The sequence below is a fragment of the Callospermophilus lateralis genome, chromosome 18 (assembly GCF_048772815.1).
Source record: "Callospermophilus lateralis isolate mCalLat2 chromosome 18, mCalLat2.hap1, whole genome shotgun sequence".
In the NCBI taxonomy this organism is placed as follows: Eukaryota; Metazoa; Chordata; class Mammalia; order Rodentia; family Sciuridae; genus Callospermophilus; species Callospermophilus lateralis.
In genome coordinates this window covers 18,188,340-18,203,397 of record NC_135322.1, presented here as the reverse complement: position 1 = coordinate 18,203,397, position 15,058 = coordinate 18,188,340, and the positions used below count along the sequence as shown (strand labels likewise).

The 15,058-nt window shown below is 39.4% G+C and overlaps 1 protein-coding gene across 2 annotated transcripts in view; it reads left to right on the top strand.

The window, feature by feature from the left end:
- Positions 1-8,035, top strand: part of Uba2 (ubiquitin like modifier activating enzyme 2) — a 43,811-nt gene extending 35,776 nt beyond the window's left edge. For both annotated transcript variants that reach the window (XM_076838558.2, XM_076838557.2), the window contains exons 15-17: positions 3,504-3,609; positions 5,610-5,746; positions 7,195-8,035. In XM_076838558.2, coding sequence (XP_076694673.1) covers positions 3,504-3,609; positions 5,610-5,746; positions 7,195-7,376 — 425 coding nt within the window. In that variant the 3' untranslated portion in view covers positions 7,377-8,035. The remainder of the gene's footprint in view (positions 1-3,503; positions 3,610-5,609; positions 5,747-7,194) is intronic.
- Positions 8,036-15,058: the final 7,023 nt, after the last annotated feature.

The following is a 15,058-nucleotide window of genomic DNA, read 5'->3' as shown; positions in this document are numbered from 1 at the left end:
TTTTTTGGGATTGGCTAACTTCACTTAGCATTATCTTCTCCAACGCCATCCATTTACCTGTGAATATCATGATTTTATTGCTAAGTAAAATTCCATTGTGTACATATACCATATTTTTTTTTATCCGTTCATCCACTAAAGGCCTCCACAGTGTAGGTTGGCTCCACAGTTTAGCTATGAACCCATTAGTTCTGAGGAGGATTAAATTCACTGAAAGGGTTTGAAACTGGAACTGGAATTCAGTAGGAAGTATCATTGTCCAAAGATATTCCACACAGATGGAAATAGTTCAATAAAAATGAAATCTGGAAAAGGACTGGAATAAACCTTCAGTATTTTCTGGGTGTCAAAAATTTAGGGAATGCCTGGTGTGGGTGATGCATGCCAGGAGGCTGAGACAGGAGGATGGCAAGTTCAGAGCCAGCCTCAGCAATTTTAGCGAGGTGCTAAGCAACTCAGTGAGACCCTTTTTCTAAATAAAATACAAAATAGGGCTGGGGATATGGCTCAGTGGTTGAATGCCCCTGAGTTCAATCCCCGGTACCCATCACCCCCACCACCAAAAAAAAACAAAGAAAGAAAGAAAACCTTTTAAAACATTTTTCTTAAATGAAAGAAAAATGGTTTAAAAAAAAAAAAAAAAGCTGAGTGCAATGGCACATGCCTGTAATCCCAGTGGCGCTCAGGAGGCTAAGGCAGGAGGATCACAGTTTCAAAGCCAATCTCAGCAACTTAGCAATTCAGCAAGACCCTGTCTTTAATAAAATATTTTAAAATGGCTGGGGGTGTGACTCAGTGGTTAAGCACCCCTAGGTTCAATCCCCAATACCAAAAAAGATTATTGAATTGAAAATTTAAATTATGTAGAAATGTATAGCCTTTAAATATAATTAGCTAGGTGGGGTGGCATATGTCTGTAATCCTAGGTACTTGGGAGGCTGAGGCAGGAGGATCATAAGTATGGGGTGGCCTGGGCAATTTAGTGAGGCCCTGTTTCAAAATTATTTTAATCATGGTAGCATATGAGGTGGGAGGATCCCAAGTTCCAGGCCAGTCTGGGCAATTCAGTGTAAAAAATAAAAATATCTGGGATATAGTTTTTGTTTTGGGGGATTGGCTAACTTCACTTAGCATTATCTTCTCCAACGCCATCCATTTACCTGCGAATGTCATGATTTTATTCTATTTTATTGCTAAGTAAAAATACCACTTTTTTTTTTTTTTTTAAAGAAAATAGTTCCAGTTCAAACTCTTTCACTCATCCACAGTGAGTAGATATTCCTCAGTGGTGGAACTCCCCTGAATTCAGTCAGACTCTAGTACTGCAAAAATAAATAGATAAAATTTAAAAATGTAATGAAAGTGGTTGCTGATGTTGTACAACTGTAGAGTGCTAGCCTAGCATATGTGAGCCCCTGGCTTCAATCCTCTGGTACCTAGGACCAATAATAATAAACAAACATGATAATATCACCATAATTATTTTTTTCCTGGTACTGGGGATTGAACCCAGGGCCTTAAAGATGCTACTCAAGCACTCTGCTACTGCATTACATTTCCTAGAAAATCTATGTACCTTGCATAACAGATATTCAATAAAATAGACTGCGGAGGGAATATAAATTGGCATTAAATTGGGGAAGCAGTGTTGTTGTTGTTGTTTTAATATTTTCATTTTATTTATTTTTTTATGTGGTGCTGAGGATTGAACCCAGTGCCTCATACATGCTAGGCAAGTGCTCTACTTCTGAGCTACAACCTCAGCCCTATTTTTGCAGTTCCAGGGATTGAACTCAGGGCCTTTGACAGGCTAGGCAAGTGCTGAGCAATCTGTCACTGAGCACTTGCCTAGCCTGAGGATGAAGTTTTGAATGAAACTTAGCTTCTTTTTTTTAGGCCAGAAGAGTGGAACATTTGTACAAGCAGGAGAGAAAGGATAATTAAGGCAGAAAGGCCTTAGAATAGTGGGAAGAGATATGATACCAGAAAGTCATTTGGAGGAGTTGTTCTTCAGTGGAGTATTTACAATTCATGTAGCAAAGGTTTTTGTTTTGAGGTGATGTTTTACTGTGTTGCCCAGGCTGGCCTAGAACTCATGGATCATCCTGAGTAGCTGGGACTACATGTGTACGTGGTGTGCCCGGCTACAAAGAATTATTGAATGCTAAGAACTGTGTGCTACATGCTGGGGATTTTAAGATAGAAATGATAGGTGAAGCCAGCAGCTTGGGGAGGCTAAGGCAGGAGGATCACAAGTTCAAAGCCAGCTTCAGCAAAGAGCCAAGCGCTAGGCAACTCAGTGAGACACTAAACAACTCAGTGAAACCCTGTCTTTAAATAAAATACAAAATAGGGCTGGAAATGTTGCTCAGTGGTTGAGTACCCCTGAGTTCAGTCCCAACTACCAAAAAAATAAAAAAGAAGAGGACAATGAAGAAAAGAAATGATATGTGAAAAAAGAGAACAAATTGAACTGATTATTTGGAGGACATTTTGTTGGCTTCTTGTTGAAAAAAAAAAAGTGAAAAGTCCATTTGTTTTCCTTGATACAGTGCTGGAATCTTATCTAATTGTAAAATTCACTAAAAAGTGTACTAGGTTGTCACAGATACCTTTTTACAAGTAGAATATATTTCAGACAACTCTGAAAGTTGCTTTGACTTTTCTAGGACTCCAGAATTAACTTGATTTGAATGAGAAAAGTTTCTCAGAATTTCTCACTTTGGTCCCCTTGTAGTAGTTTTGGTAATTTTAAGCGTTCATGACTGAATTCCTAAGTACCTAACAGTTTCGGTGTATTTGTCTGCAGTATCTACCAGAATAAATACCACAGCCTAGGCAGCTTAAACAACAAAAATTTATATTCTTCAAAGTTCTGAAGACTGGAAGTCCAAGATAACAGTGTTGCAAGGTTTAGTTTCTTCTCAGGCCTCTCTCCTGGGCTCACTGTTTGTTCACATGGCCTTCCTTTTGTGAAAGCACATCCCTGAGTATTTAAATTTCTTACTACAGGGACACCAGTCCTATTGGATTAAAGCCTACTGGTAAAGGATTCATTTTAATTTAATTACATCTTCAAAAAGCTGTTATCTCCAAGTACAGTAACATTCTGTGGTTCTGGCAGTAGGAATTTTGGAGGGACATAGTTCATGATAGAGGAGTGTCTTGTTTTGTGCGTCCTATTGGGGACTGAACCCAGGGGTGTTCTGCTACTAACCCCTACATCCCCAGCCCTTTTTTAAAAATTTGAGTAAGGGTCTTGCAAAGTTTAGAGGCTGGCCTTGAACTTGGGACCCTCCTGCCTCAGCCTCCTGAGTCACTGGGGTTATATCTTTATTTTTTTATAAATTTCCATATGGTGCAAAGGATGGAACCCAGTGCATCACATGGGCAAATGCTCTACTGCTGAGCTAACACCAGTCCCAGGGGTTTAGCTTAAAATTAATTTGACTGCTCCATGAAGACATAACTAAAGGATCTACATTTCTTTTCACATTTTCTAGCTAATAATCATAAGAAGTTGTCAGAATTTGGAATTAGAAATGGCAGCCGGCTTCAAGCAGATGATTTCCTTCAGGACTACACTTTATTGATCAACATCCTTCATAGGTAGGAATTGTTAATATTTTATGTATAAGAAATTGGAATATACAAATTTAAGATAAGGTGGAGGGAAAATGTTTTCCTACCTGCAAACCCTACTGTTCATTAAAAACTGAAAGTGTATTTGCTCGAGTTGGCCATTGAGTTACCTGAAGTTTGACCTATAGAAAGTTTGGGGATTCAGAAATAAAAGGGAGGGGCCAGATGTGGTGACACACTCCTGTAATCCCAGCATCTTAGGAGGCTAAGGCAGGAGGATCAAGAGTTCAAAGCCAACCTCAGCAAAAGCGAGGTGCTAAGCAACTCAGCAAGACCCTATCTCTAAATAAAATATAAAATAGGGCTGGGGATGTGGCTCAGTGGTTGAGTGCCTCTGAATACAATCCCTGGTACCCCCATAAAATAAAATAAGACAAGAAATAAAAGGGATAAGCAAAAATGTTTAAGGGTAACCATCAACAATGGTGGCTGATGTATGATTTAGAGTATAGGCCTTTGAGTATAATCAGTGGTGAGTTCATTTTAATAATTCAACTGGAATAAAATAGTTAATTTTTAAAATTCCTCAGAAGATAGAACTACTTTCCCCCATAAAACAAATAATTTTATGATTTTTTATTGTAATAAAAACTAAAATATTAAGAGATATCCTGTACAGATTCCTTAGTCATGTATTTTTTTTCTCTTTGGTATTATTTCCTACCCATTTAGAAAACAAGACACTGAATGTACTTATGTTTTAGACTATTTACATAAATATATACAGCACAGTTACAAAGCAAATGGTCCTCCATGAAGGGTAATAACTGTGTTTGGTATCCAAACATTTTGCCAACATTGCCATCTTATACTAACTTGTGTAGTCTTTTGTGTCATTGTTTGAAGGTAATATTTATTTATACTTGTTTTATAAAAAGCTAAAAACAATGTCTGGGCATGGTGGTGCATGCCTATAATCCCAGCAATTTGGGAGGCTTGAGGCAGAATTCAAGGCCAGTCTTGGCAACTCGATGAGACCCTGTCACAAAATAGGAAAAGGGCTGGGGATGTGGCTCAGTGGTAGTAACCCTGGGTTCAATTCCCAGTACTGTCCGCCCCACGTCCAATAAAACAAAAGTCATAAAGTGATAGGAAAGACTGAATATGGATTACTAGTAAGAAGTAATGGGGAAAAAAGAAAGAAGTAATGGAATTAGAGAAAGACATCACTGGGGTGTGATCTTAAGCCTCAGTTGGACACCAGTTGGCTACCAGTGGCATGCTGTGTTCAGTTTAGAAAGAAAAGACAGTGAAAGGACATATAAAGTCAAGAAGTATCACATGGTGTCTAAAAGAGGAGACATAATTAGGGTTTTTTTTTTTTATCATATTTTTTAGCTCTCTGGGAACAGAACCCCCTTAAAACATGTAAGTCTTTTGTTTGACTTTCATGCATTAAACTTTCATACGTGTTTTTGGGAACTCATGTACAAAAGTGGGGTGCTATCTAGAAAGATGGGTGGGTAACCCAGAAACCATGTAACCCTAATCCCTAAAACACCAAACTGCTTTGGTAGAGTGATTACAATTTTTTGGCATAGTGGCTGAAAAATGGTGTCTTAGAAATTATTTTGGGCTACAGTTTCAGACTCAGTTTTCTACATAAACAATAGAAGTTATTCAGCTTTTTGTTTTGTTTTCTTTGTTTACAGCAAGTCCCTAATATGAAAGTACATTTGTTTTGGCCATTAAATTAGTTTTGAATTATCACAGTCTTTTTTTATTGTAATTTTTAAAAATTTGAATCTGGATATGTATTTTGTACACAGCATATACTTGGAACTTTTGAGAATAGTGTCTCTGATGTTGTTACCTTCACTGCCATTATTAGGATATGCACCCTCTGCTTTTTGTTTGGAGTAGGTAATGATAGCATTGAGGATGCATAATTCCTTTGAATTATGTAATTTTGCTTTGTAAATAGTTGTATCAGTGGTCCTGTTTTATGGTATGCAATTCTTTTACAGTGAAGACCTAGAAAAGGATGTTGAATTTGAAGTTGTTGGTGATGGCCCAGAAAAAGTGGGGCCCAAACAAACTGAAGATGCTGCCAAAAGCATTACCAATGGCAGTGATGATGGAGCCCAGCCTTCCACCTCTACGGGTAAGTCCTGGCCTCAGCCAGCAGATTAATTATCCACTAAGCAAAATGTATGGAGAAACAAACTATAATTATAGTTAAGAATGCTGATTGAAGTAGAAATTCATAAAAATACTAGAGATGTATGCTGGTTTGGTATTGATTTGATAACAGAACTTTGAATTTCTGAACCATGAAGACATTTAAGACTGAGGGAAATTGTTATAGGAAATGAAAACCCTTTGTTATTTTTTGTTAATTGAAACATCAGTGAATTTACTAATGTCTAAAGTTTCTTCTAACTAAATAATAGGCTGCTCATTTTATTTAGGAGCAACAAATCAATATGTGTCTATTTTGAGTAGACAGGTGCTTGGTAAGTATGGGATTTTAGCGTTTGGTAAAGTGTATCAGAGGGATTTGTTCCCTGGTGTCAGTCCTGAAGCTTGGTGCTTTTCTAAATAACTCATTCTTTTCTATGCTCTGAATGTTTACTTCCCTCCTCATGAAACTAAAAGTTTCCTATCAGTTTTTATCTTCTTTGTTTCCATTGTGTTGACTCTCTGTCTTTGCATTCTTTGGAATATATTTAGTCTTTGTTCTAGTCTTGAGAGTGTGGGGATGGACTAGCTCTCCTATGGGCTGTTTTTCCCCCTCCAAAACAGGCTCCTTTGAAACTATTATGCTAGCTTTTTAAAAATTGTAATTTGAAGTAAACATTTATTGATCCTTTGCGGCAGGCAGGTTTAAGAGGCTATGAGTAGTAAGATAGGTAGTTTGCTTTTGATTTTGGTAGAGGGGGAGATAAAACTACTTTATTGTGTAAGGTTACGAGCATCAAATGTGGAGCTCCCACTTTGTAGGCTTGAATCCTGGCGTCATTTTTGTAGTAGTATGACCCTGGGAAGAAAGTCAATCTCTGACCTCACTTTCCTTTTCTGGAAAATGGATAATAATGTTATCTTCTTTATAGGGTTGTTGTGATGATTAAATGAGTTGTTATATGCAAAGGGCTCAGAACAGTTCCTGGCACATTGTAAGTGCTGTTTGTTACGTTGTTGTTGTTGATGTTGTTACCTTCACTGCCATTATTAGGATATGCACCCTCTGCTTTTTGTTTGGAGTAGGTAATGATAGCATTGAGGATGCATAATTCCTTTGAATTATATAATGCTTGTTACCACTTTTATTTTACTTAGAAAAAAAATTAGGTGCTTTTCCTGAGTTCAATACCCAGTTAAGCCCCCCTCAAAAAAAAAAAAAAAAGAAAGAAAGAAAGAAAGAAAAAGATGGGGAAGATAGGTGCTTGTTATTTAAAACAGTAAGTATCGTGAGAAGGGACGGTTCCCTAAGAATAGCCATTATTAAGTTTGATATAAATTCAGAGAGTTAGCTTTAAAGTATATAAAATATTGGTGAACCACTAATAACTCCCACACTTTTAATCTTTTTTTTTTTTTTCCTGAAATAAGCACAAGAGCAAGATGATGTACTCATAGTTGATTCAGATGAAGAAGGTCCTTCAAATAATGCTGATGTCAGTGAAGAAACAAGAAGTCGCAAGAGGAAATTAGATGAGAAGGAGAATGTCACTGCAAAGAGGTCACGTACAGACCAGATGGAAGAGCTTGATGATGTCATAGCATTAGATTGAGCAGAAACCCTCCTGATACATTAGTTCATCTGGGCAGGACCAGATTGTTATGTCCTTTGTTCCAAAGGGAAAGTAATGACAACGGTGACTTGAAAATGATTCTGCTCCCTTTGAAAGCATTCATTTTGCTAGAACTATTAGAACATTGGCGTACGCTGTATTGAAAGTAGGAGTATAGTTTTAAAACCCTTTGAACAAAGTGTGTGCATAACCAGTCATGAGATGAAACACCACAATGCATGTTGCCTTTTTAATGTAAATACCCTTAGGTATCATTTAATAGTTCAAAAATATTGTGGTTTAGTAAAGTTGATACCTGGTTATAAATATTATGCCTTTATTTTTGGCTAGAAGAAGAATTATTTTTAGCCTAGATCTAACCATTTTCATATTCTTAACTGACTGAAACAGATTCAAAGAAATATCAAGTGCTATGCATTGAAACTTGTTTTTAAATGTTAATTGGCACTATGTATATTAATGTAAAACAATGTTAATTTACTCAGATTTTCAGTTTGTACTGCCTGGTATGTCTGTGTAAGAAAACAATTTTTGTGTATTGTTACAATTTCAGGTTATTTATATTTGATGTTTTGTAAAACTCAAATGATTATACTGTACTTATGGACCAAATAAATGGCATCTGCATACTTGTTACACATGTCTGAATAGTTCCCATTTTTCCTGCCGTTAAGCATGCTAAAGTCTTTGCATTTAAAAAAAAAAAAAAAAACTCAGCCAGCCAGGCATGGTGGTACATGCCTATAATTTCAGCCACTCAAAAAGCTAAGACAGGAGGAAGAGAACTTCGAGGACAGCATGTACACCTTATTGAGACCCTGTCTCAAAAGAGGTGGGAGGGTGGCTGGTGATGTAACTCAATGGTGGAGCACTTTCCTAGCATGAGTGAGGCCCTGGATTCAGGCCCCAGCAATGCCAAAAAAAAAAAAAAAATTATTTTAATAAAAAATATTTTAATAAAAGAAATGTATTCCTAATGGGTGTGAAGGTTTAAAAGATCTCTATTTGCCATAGATGATTACTTTCCAATCTAAAGCCTCTAATGGCAGTGTTGTTTAAAATTTTGATTGTTGGGGCTGGGAATATAGCTCAGTTGGTAGAGTTCTGGCTTCACATGCATGTGGCCCTGGGTTCAATCCCCAGCTTCACCAAAGGAAAAAGAAATTACATTGTTAACATTTAGCCTATTTATTGTTGAACATTTCTTAAGTGGTCTTTGCCCAGCCCCAGTAACTGGGATCTTGGATTTGAGATGCTGTGGTGGATGTGGGGATCTTTCCTCCTTTCTGTACTTTTTGGATTGTCCTGTTCTCCAACTGAGGAGTCTTTTCTTGAGTGTACTGTTCACAACCTAGCTCTAACCTACAGATATGGCTAGAATATCTTAGTGGAGTAATACTTAGCCTCCTTGAGCTGCAGCCCAGAAGTCCTTGGCCCTTGAGAGTGGTCTTGTCACACAGATGGTGCCTTGAGTTTTCAGAGATCAGAAACCTTTAAGCTGTTTTCCTCATGGTATACCAGTGTCTTTGGTGTTTTGGGAAGTAGACCTTCAGTTGATGACAATAACTACATTTCACATGGATAATTTATTGGATTTTCTACTTTGTGTAATTCTCTGCCATCCAGTTTATTAACTCTTCTTGTTTCATACCTTTTGTAGATTCATGTAATCAAAGCTTTTAGAAAAGTCATGTTGTCTTTGCCCTCAGGAGCCTGCTGCTTGATGCCTCTGGGATGGACTGATTTCCAGCCTTCTGCTCAGCCCCATCCTGAAATACAGTGTCAAATCAGCCTCCTGGGGAACAGTGTGGTGACATTGTCTCAAAAGACTGATCTACATATCAGCATGTACCGTGAGAGGATTCAGTGTTTTAATCAAGAGCCTGAATCATCAATGAAATAACTGACCAGGCAAAGATCATTAGTAGATCCCAAACCCTTCTGTGCAAGCCTTTCAAGGAACAGTCTAAGCTCAGTGCACCAATGTTGCTGCACAGATCGCCCGAAAGTAAAACTTCAGTCCCAGCAATGGGTAGCTCTGGTTGTCACCACCATAATCATGTGACCAAATCTAGCAGCACTAATGGGACTACCTGATATTAGGTGCTTCCTGATGAGATGATAACAAGAACACACAGCACCTTGCCAAAATATAGCCTGAATCTAATAAGCATCTAGGTTTAACTTTTAGCTCAAAGGAAGTAGAGAGGCAAGTTAAACAACAGTAAGAGGAAGCAGACAAATGCAGGATGTGTTATGTTCCTTCCATAATCCATCAGTCTGGATTCTTGAGTTGAAGTCATTATCATTTAAAAAGGAAGAAATTATTCTGGATTAAAGGAAATTTAAGAGACATAACCAGGGATAACTATTTCCTGGCTCAGCAAAATAAATGACATTAGCCTTTTTTTAAAAAAAAAATACCTGAGACAGGCTCATTTTATTTATTTATTTAATTTTTTTAAAAGAGAATTTTTTTAATATTTATTTTTTAGTTTTCGGCAGACACAACATCTTTGTTTGTATGTGGTGCTGAGAATTGAACCCGGGCCGCACGCATGCCAGGAGAGCATGCTACCGCTTGAGCCACATCCCCAGCCCCAAGCATTTTTTTTTTTTAATATTTATTTTTCAGTTGTAATTGGACACAACACCTTTGTTTTATTTATTTTTATGTGATGCTGAGGATAGAACCCAGGCAGGGCCTTGCACACGCTTGCTGAGCACTCTACTGCTGAGCCACAACCCCAGCCCAGACATTAGCAATTTTAGTAACAATTGAAAATTTGTATTGAAAGCCAAGTGCAGTGGTACACTCCTGTAATCCTAGCTACTTGTATAGTAGGGGATTATGAGATTAAGGCCAGCCTAGGCAATTTAACAAAATCCTCTCAAAATGTAAGGACTGGGGATGTAGCTCAGTGGTCAAGTGCCCTTAGGTTCAATCCCTGTAGCAGAAAAATAAATAAGCAAGCTTCTCATTCTTAGCTGTGGAGGTAGGGAGGGCCTCTGTTTCTTTGTATTTTTAAAGTAGAAATCCTGAGGTCCAAAATCTCCATTTGACTGTTTTGAGGGAGGTTATATTTAGAGAAGTATTTTTATAGATACTTTCATACTGGGAACACATTATTTGCATTCTGCACTCAGAAGGAACATATTCCCTCCACTCCCCTGCCCTGTATCCAATTCAAAACAAATTCCAGCCAAAAGCTTATTTGAGGAATTTTAACTGCTCTCACTAAAAAAGTAAAATCAACTGGGTTGGACTATAGGGCTACAGTGCTTTCATGCAGTTTGGTTATATTTTGTAGATACTTTCTGGTTATATTTTGTTACTACCTCCCGGTAAAGTAACATTTTAATAATTTTTGCTAAATGTCTCTGATTCATGCCAGCTTTAAAATGTTTAAGTCTAGCAAATGATGACTCACACTAGACTGGGAAAGGTTCTGAGCAAGAATTTTATTAGAATATATAATGTAAGGTTCTCAGGGTACAAAGTGGTGCTGGGGATGGAACCTTGGGCTTCAAGCTAGGCAAGCCCTCTACCACTGAATTATAGTCCCCAGACCCCAACAGTTTATTTCCACTGGGCAAATCAATTTCAGAGTTAGATATTTTGCATACTATGTCATTCACTCTCTATAAATATAATAGCATCCCTCTTCTGCACTACGGTGAAAAGCATTATTAGTGTCATTAGCCTGGGCAGAAACCTTTGAGAACAATAAGACACAAATGGAAATACAACTACTCATTTTATTATGTCAGCAATAAGTGGTGGGATTGAGGTTTTGAGGTCCTTCAAACTAACCAGTTGCTTCCGGCAGCAGTTTCCAGAATCTCTGAAAGTCATAAACACCAACCTCTTGCTCAAAAATGTATTACTGGTATTGCAAAAGCTTTACTGATTGAGCATCCATAAGTAGATCTTCCCCATTGAGCTATATAGACTGGCTAGAAGTTTTACCATAGTATAAAACTTGGTTAGAAGAAATTCCTATCCCTGAGTGCATGATAAGGTTTCAAGACAAGAAAAGATGGCCTCTTGACACTTGATGAAAGCAAGCTGCAAATGTTGGTTTCTAAGCCTAGTTTTTAGACTGAGAACCAGTCTAGGGCTTCAAGTGTCAATGCTTTGAATCTTTCCTGCCCTTTTCAGAATAAGGGAAATAATAGGACCAGGGGATGTTGAGAGTAGACTGAATCTGCAAGAACAAGAGACATCCGAGAAGAAGGGATGGAAAAACCCCTTTGAGTACACCTAGTAAAACTTATCAGATAGCCCAGCTCCAGGAGCAGAGGGGACAGTGTGCTTCAGATTTAAGATTTGTGCTGATCTCCACAGAAGAAATTCTGTCAGGGTGAAACCTGTTGCAGACTGAGGGGAGAGAAAGAAGTGTGGATCCTAGCAACCTCCTCCTTGTGGAATTTGACTGCATAACATTCCCTTTCCCTCATAACCCAATTTATCCAGCCATTGCTGGTTGACATAGGACCTAAGATTCCATAGGAAAACCCCTGAATTGTGTTCATAATTAGAATCCAGACACTACAGACAACTAAGGGGGTAGCTAGATGGAAGCCAGATTACAAGAAGGAACAATGCGGGGGGCAAGAGGTCCATAAAAAAATGGGTATAGACAAAGTCTGTCTAGGATCAGCTTCTGGGCCTTCAAGATGGTGGCTCAGAATGTGCTGTGAATTCAGACATGTTCAGTTTTTGCCTCCTGATTGTGTCCATTTGCTGAGACAAAGGGAAGACTGGTTAACTTTGGAGGATGTGATCTCCTTCTTCCAGCCGTGGTACCAAGGCAGTGGTGTGTGGGAACCAGCTCATCCTTTCTGGCAAGCACTGATTATACCCATCTTCCCAACTCTGCTCAGTGACCCATATTGGTAGTTTGAAATTGGCCCTAGTGGGAGTATTTACACCATCGTAATTAACAAAAGGTACAAATTAGGACTACTGATTTGTATAAAATTTCTCCCCAAGATCTGGTTGCTTAATACTTATCATCATACCACTAAAGAAAATGGAAAGAGGAAAAGAGAAAAGGAGAAGGAAAGAAACAAAAGAACACCCCCACATCAGTGGAGGGCAGAGAAGGCATCAGTGGAGGCCCGCAGTGGATCCATGGACAGTGGGTTCAGGTCTCATGAATTGGCCTGTCCCTTTTCTTCTCCATTGTGCTTCTCAAGGCAGAATAAGGGCCTGGTGTGGTGGCCCAAGCCCAAAATGCACCCAGGTGTAATCCCAGCGGCTCAGGAGGCTGAGACAGGAGGATTGTGAGTTCAAAGCCAGTCTCAGTAACTTAGTGAGACCCTGCCTCTAATAAAACATAAGAAAAGGGCTGGAGATGTGGCTTTTTAAGTGGTTAAGCACCCCTGGATTCAATCCCCAGAATTAAAAAAAAAAAATTCTTTCAAAATATTCTCTACTGTCATGTATATCTAACAACAACAACGACGAGCCAGCCTGCTGACACCATCACTGTGCCTTCAGTGAGGATACAAAAGAAGAAGGGTCTGGGGGCATTCAGGTAGTGTACAGATGTATATCTCCCAGAAAGTGTGTCCCAGGGCCTGTGAATGCTGCATTGTATCCACTTAAGACCTCAATGGTATAATTCTCACATTATTCAATATTTTCAATATAAATCATGGCTTAGTCTATTTCCTACTTCACAGAGATATTATTTTAATGTTGAACATTGAATGTTTTAGGTTGTTTCTGGTTTTAATTATTTCTAAGTAAGTAATGAATTTTAGCAGATCCTGGACATCAATATATTTTTTGTTTTGTTTTGTTTTACTGAAGATTGAATCCAGGGGACCTCTACCACGAAGCTACATCCCCAGCCTTTTTATTTTTTGAGATAGGGTTTCCTTAAGTTACCAAGACCAGCTTTGAACTTGCAATCCTCCTGCCTTGGCCTCCCGGGTCACTGGGATTACAGGTAGCACCACACCTGGCAGTATATTGTTTTAAGTATTGAAAGCGCTAAGTAGGCAGGTGGGGAAAACACTTTTTTTGTTTTGTTTTGTTTTTTGGTGCTGGAGATTGAACCCAAGGCCTTGAACATGCTACATAAGCACTCTACCACCAAGCTACATCCCTAGCTCTAGAACACTTAGTCACTTAGTTCACAATTGCTTGTAAAGGCAGAGCCCCCTCTAAGCTCCACTTTGGAAGGCTGGAGGTCTGAGGACAGTATAGATTTTGCAAACAATTGTTATGGCAAACTTTTGTCTTTAAATTGTATTTTGGATTATTTCCCTAAAATAGATTCTCACAAGAAGCACTGCTGTTTATGAATATTTTTGGTTTTGTTGCTTGGTTTATGTAGTGAGGATGTTGACAACCACTGGATTGTTATTACTGAAATTGAATGGTTATACCAACTTATACCAGTATTATATGTGCAACTGTTTCAACAGTTTGGCAGTATTTTTAAATGATTGATAATCTGTGAAATGTGATAACATTTAAATTGCTAGTCCCCTGTGCAAGGGTGGGGCAGAGGCTGGAGTTCTGCAAGCTCAGGGAGGTGTTGGGATCCAACACTGTGCTTCACAGCTTGTTCCTTAGCAATGTTGAGCCCAGACTGCCTTGGTCAGTCTGTGCAGAACAATTCCCCACGAAAGTTACCTGTCCCTGAGATACAGGAAGTACCCTCCTGGAACTCTCTGAGCAAGGATGTCTGGAAAAAAGTGAAGGAATTCCTCCCTCAAGACTGTCTTCCTACATTCTTAAAAAAAAAAAAAAAAAAAAAAAAAAAAAAAAAAAAAAAAAAAGACCATCTTCCTGGATTCACCAGTCTTGACAGAAAATGGCATGGTGTTCTGCCAGGTGCACTGATGCACGCTTGGAATCCCAGCTACTTGGGAGTCTGAGGCAGCAAGATCATGAATCATGAATTTGAGTCCAGCCTCCTGGGTGACTTAGCAGGACCCGTGGTCTTGTTTTGTGGGACAAACCTCTAGTCACCTCTTGTTCTTACCAATGTGGCCTCTATGGCTGTATGTGTCCTAGGACCTTCGGCAACATTAGTGCTTTCAGGAGCATCCTTTTGAGCTACAGCCAAAATCAGAGGCTGGGCAGGTGCTCCTTTGACATTCTCCCTCATGTCCCCTCCCAGGATCCCCCCGTGTGCTAGGCAAGCCTTCTACCATTGAGCTCCATCTCAGGGTGACTCCCTGTTGTCACCACAGCTGAGGCTTGCTACCCACTGGTTCTGAGCCTGAGGCCTGCTTCCGGCGTGGCCTGGCCTTCAAAGGGCCTATGTACAGCAACCCAGCGCGTGGACCAGTCCCCACCAAACACAGCTCCTAGTTCTAGGCGCGCCTTCCCCACATCCAGGAGTGGGCCCGACGCTAGAGAGCTGCCACTTGGCATTAAGTCGGGCGGGGGATCCCGGGGTCATGCAAGGTCCTAAAGGCGCATCTGCACGAGATGCACAGTGTTCTAGAGTGGCGGTGCCGGCGCAGAGCTGTCTGCACAAGGCTGAGCTTGTTGGGCCCAGCGCCTGAAACTGAGGTGGCGCTGGGAAGGAAGATGGGAGAGATGTGGGAAACGTCTGTCTCCTGAATAAATTTCTCCAACCGGAGAATTGGGGGAGCTTTCTCCAGCTCGGCCCTCGGGAATCCGGAATCTATTC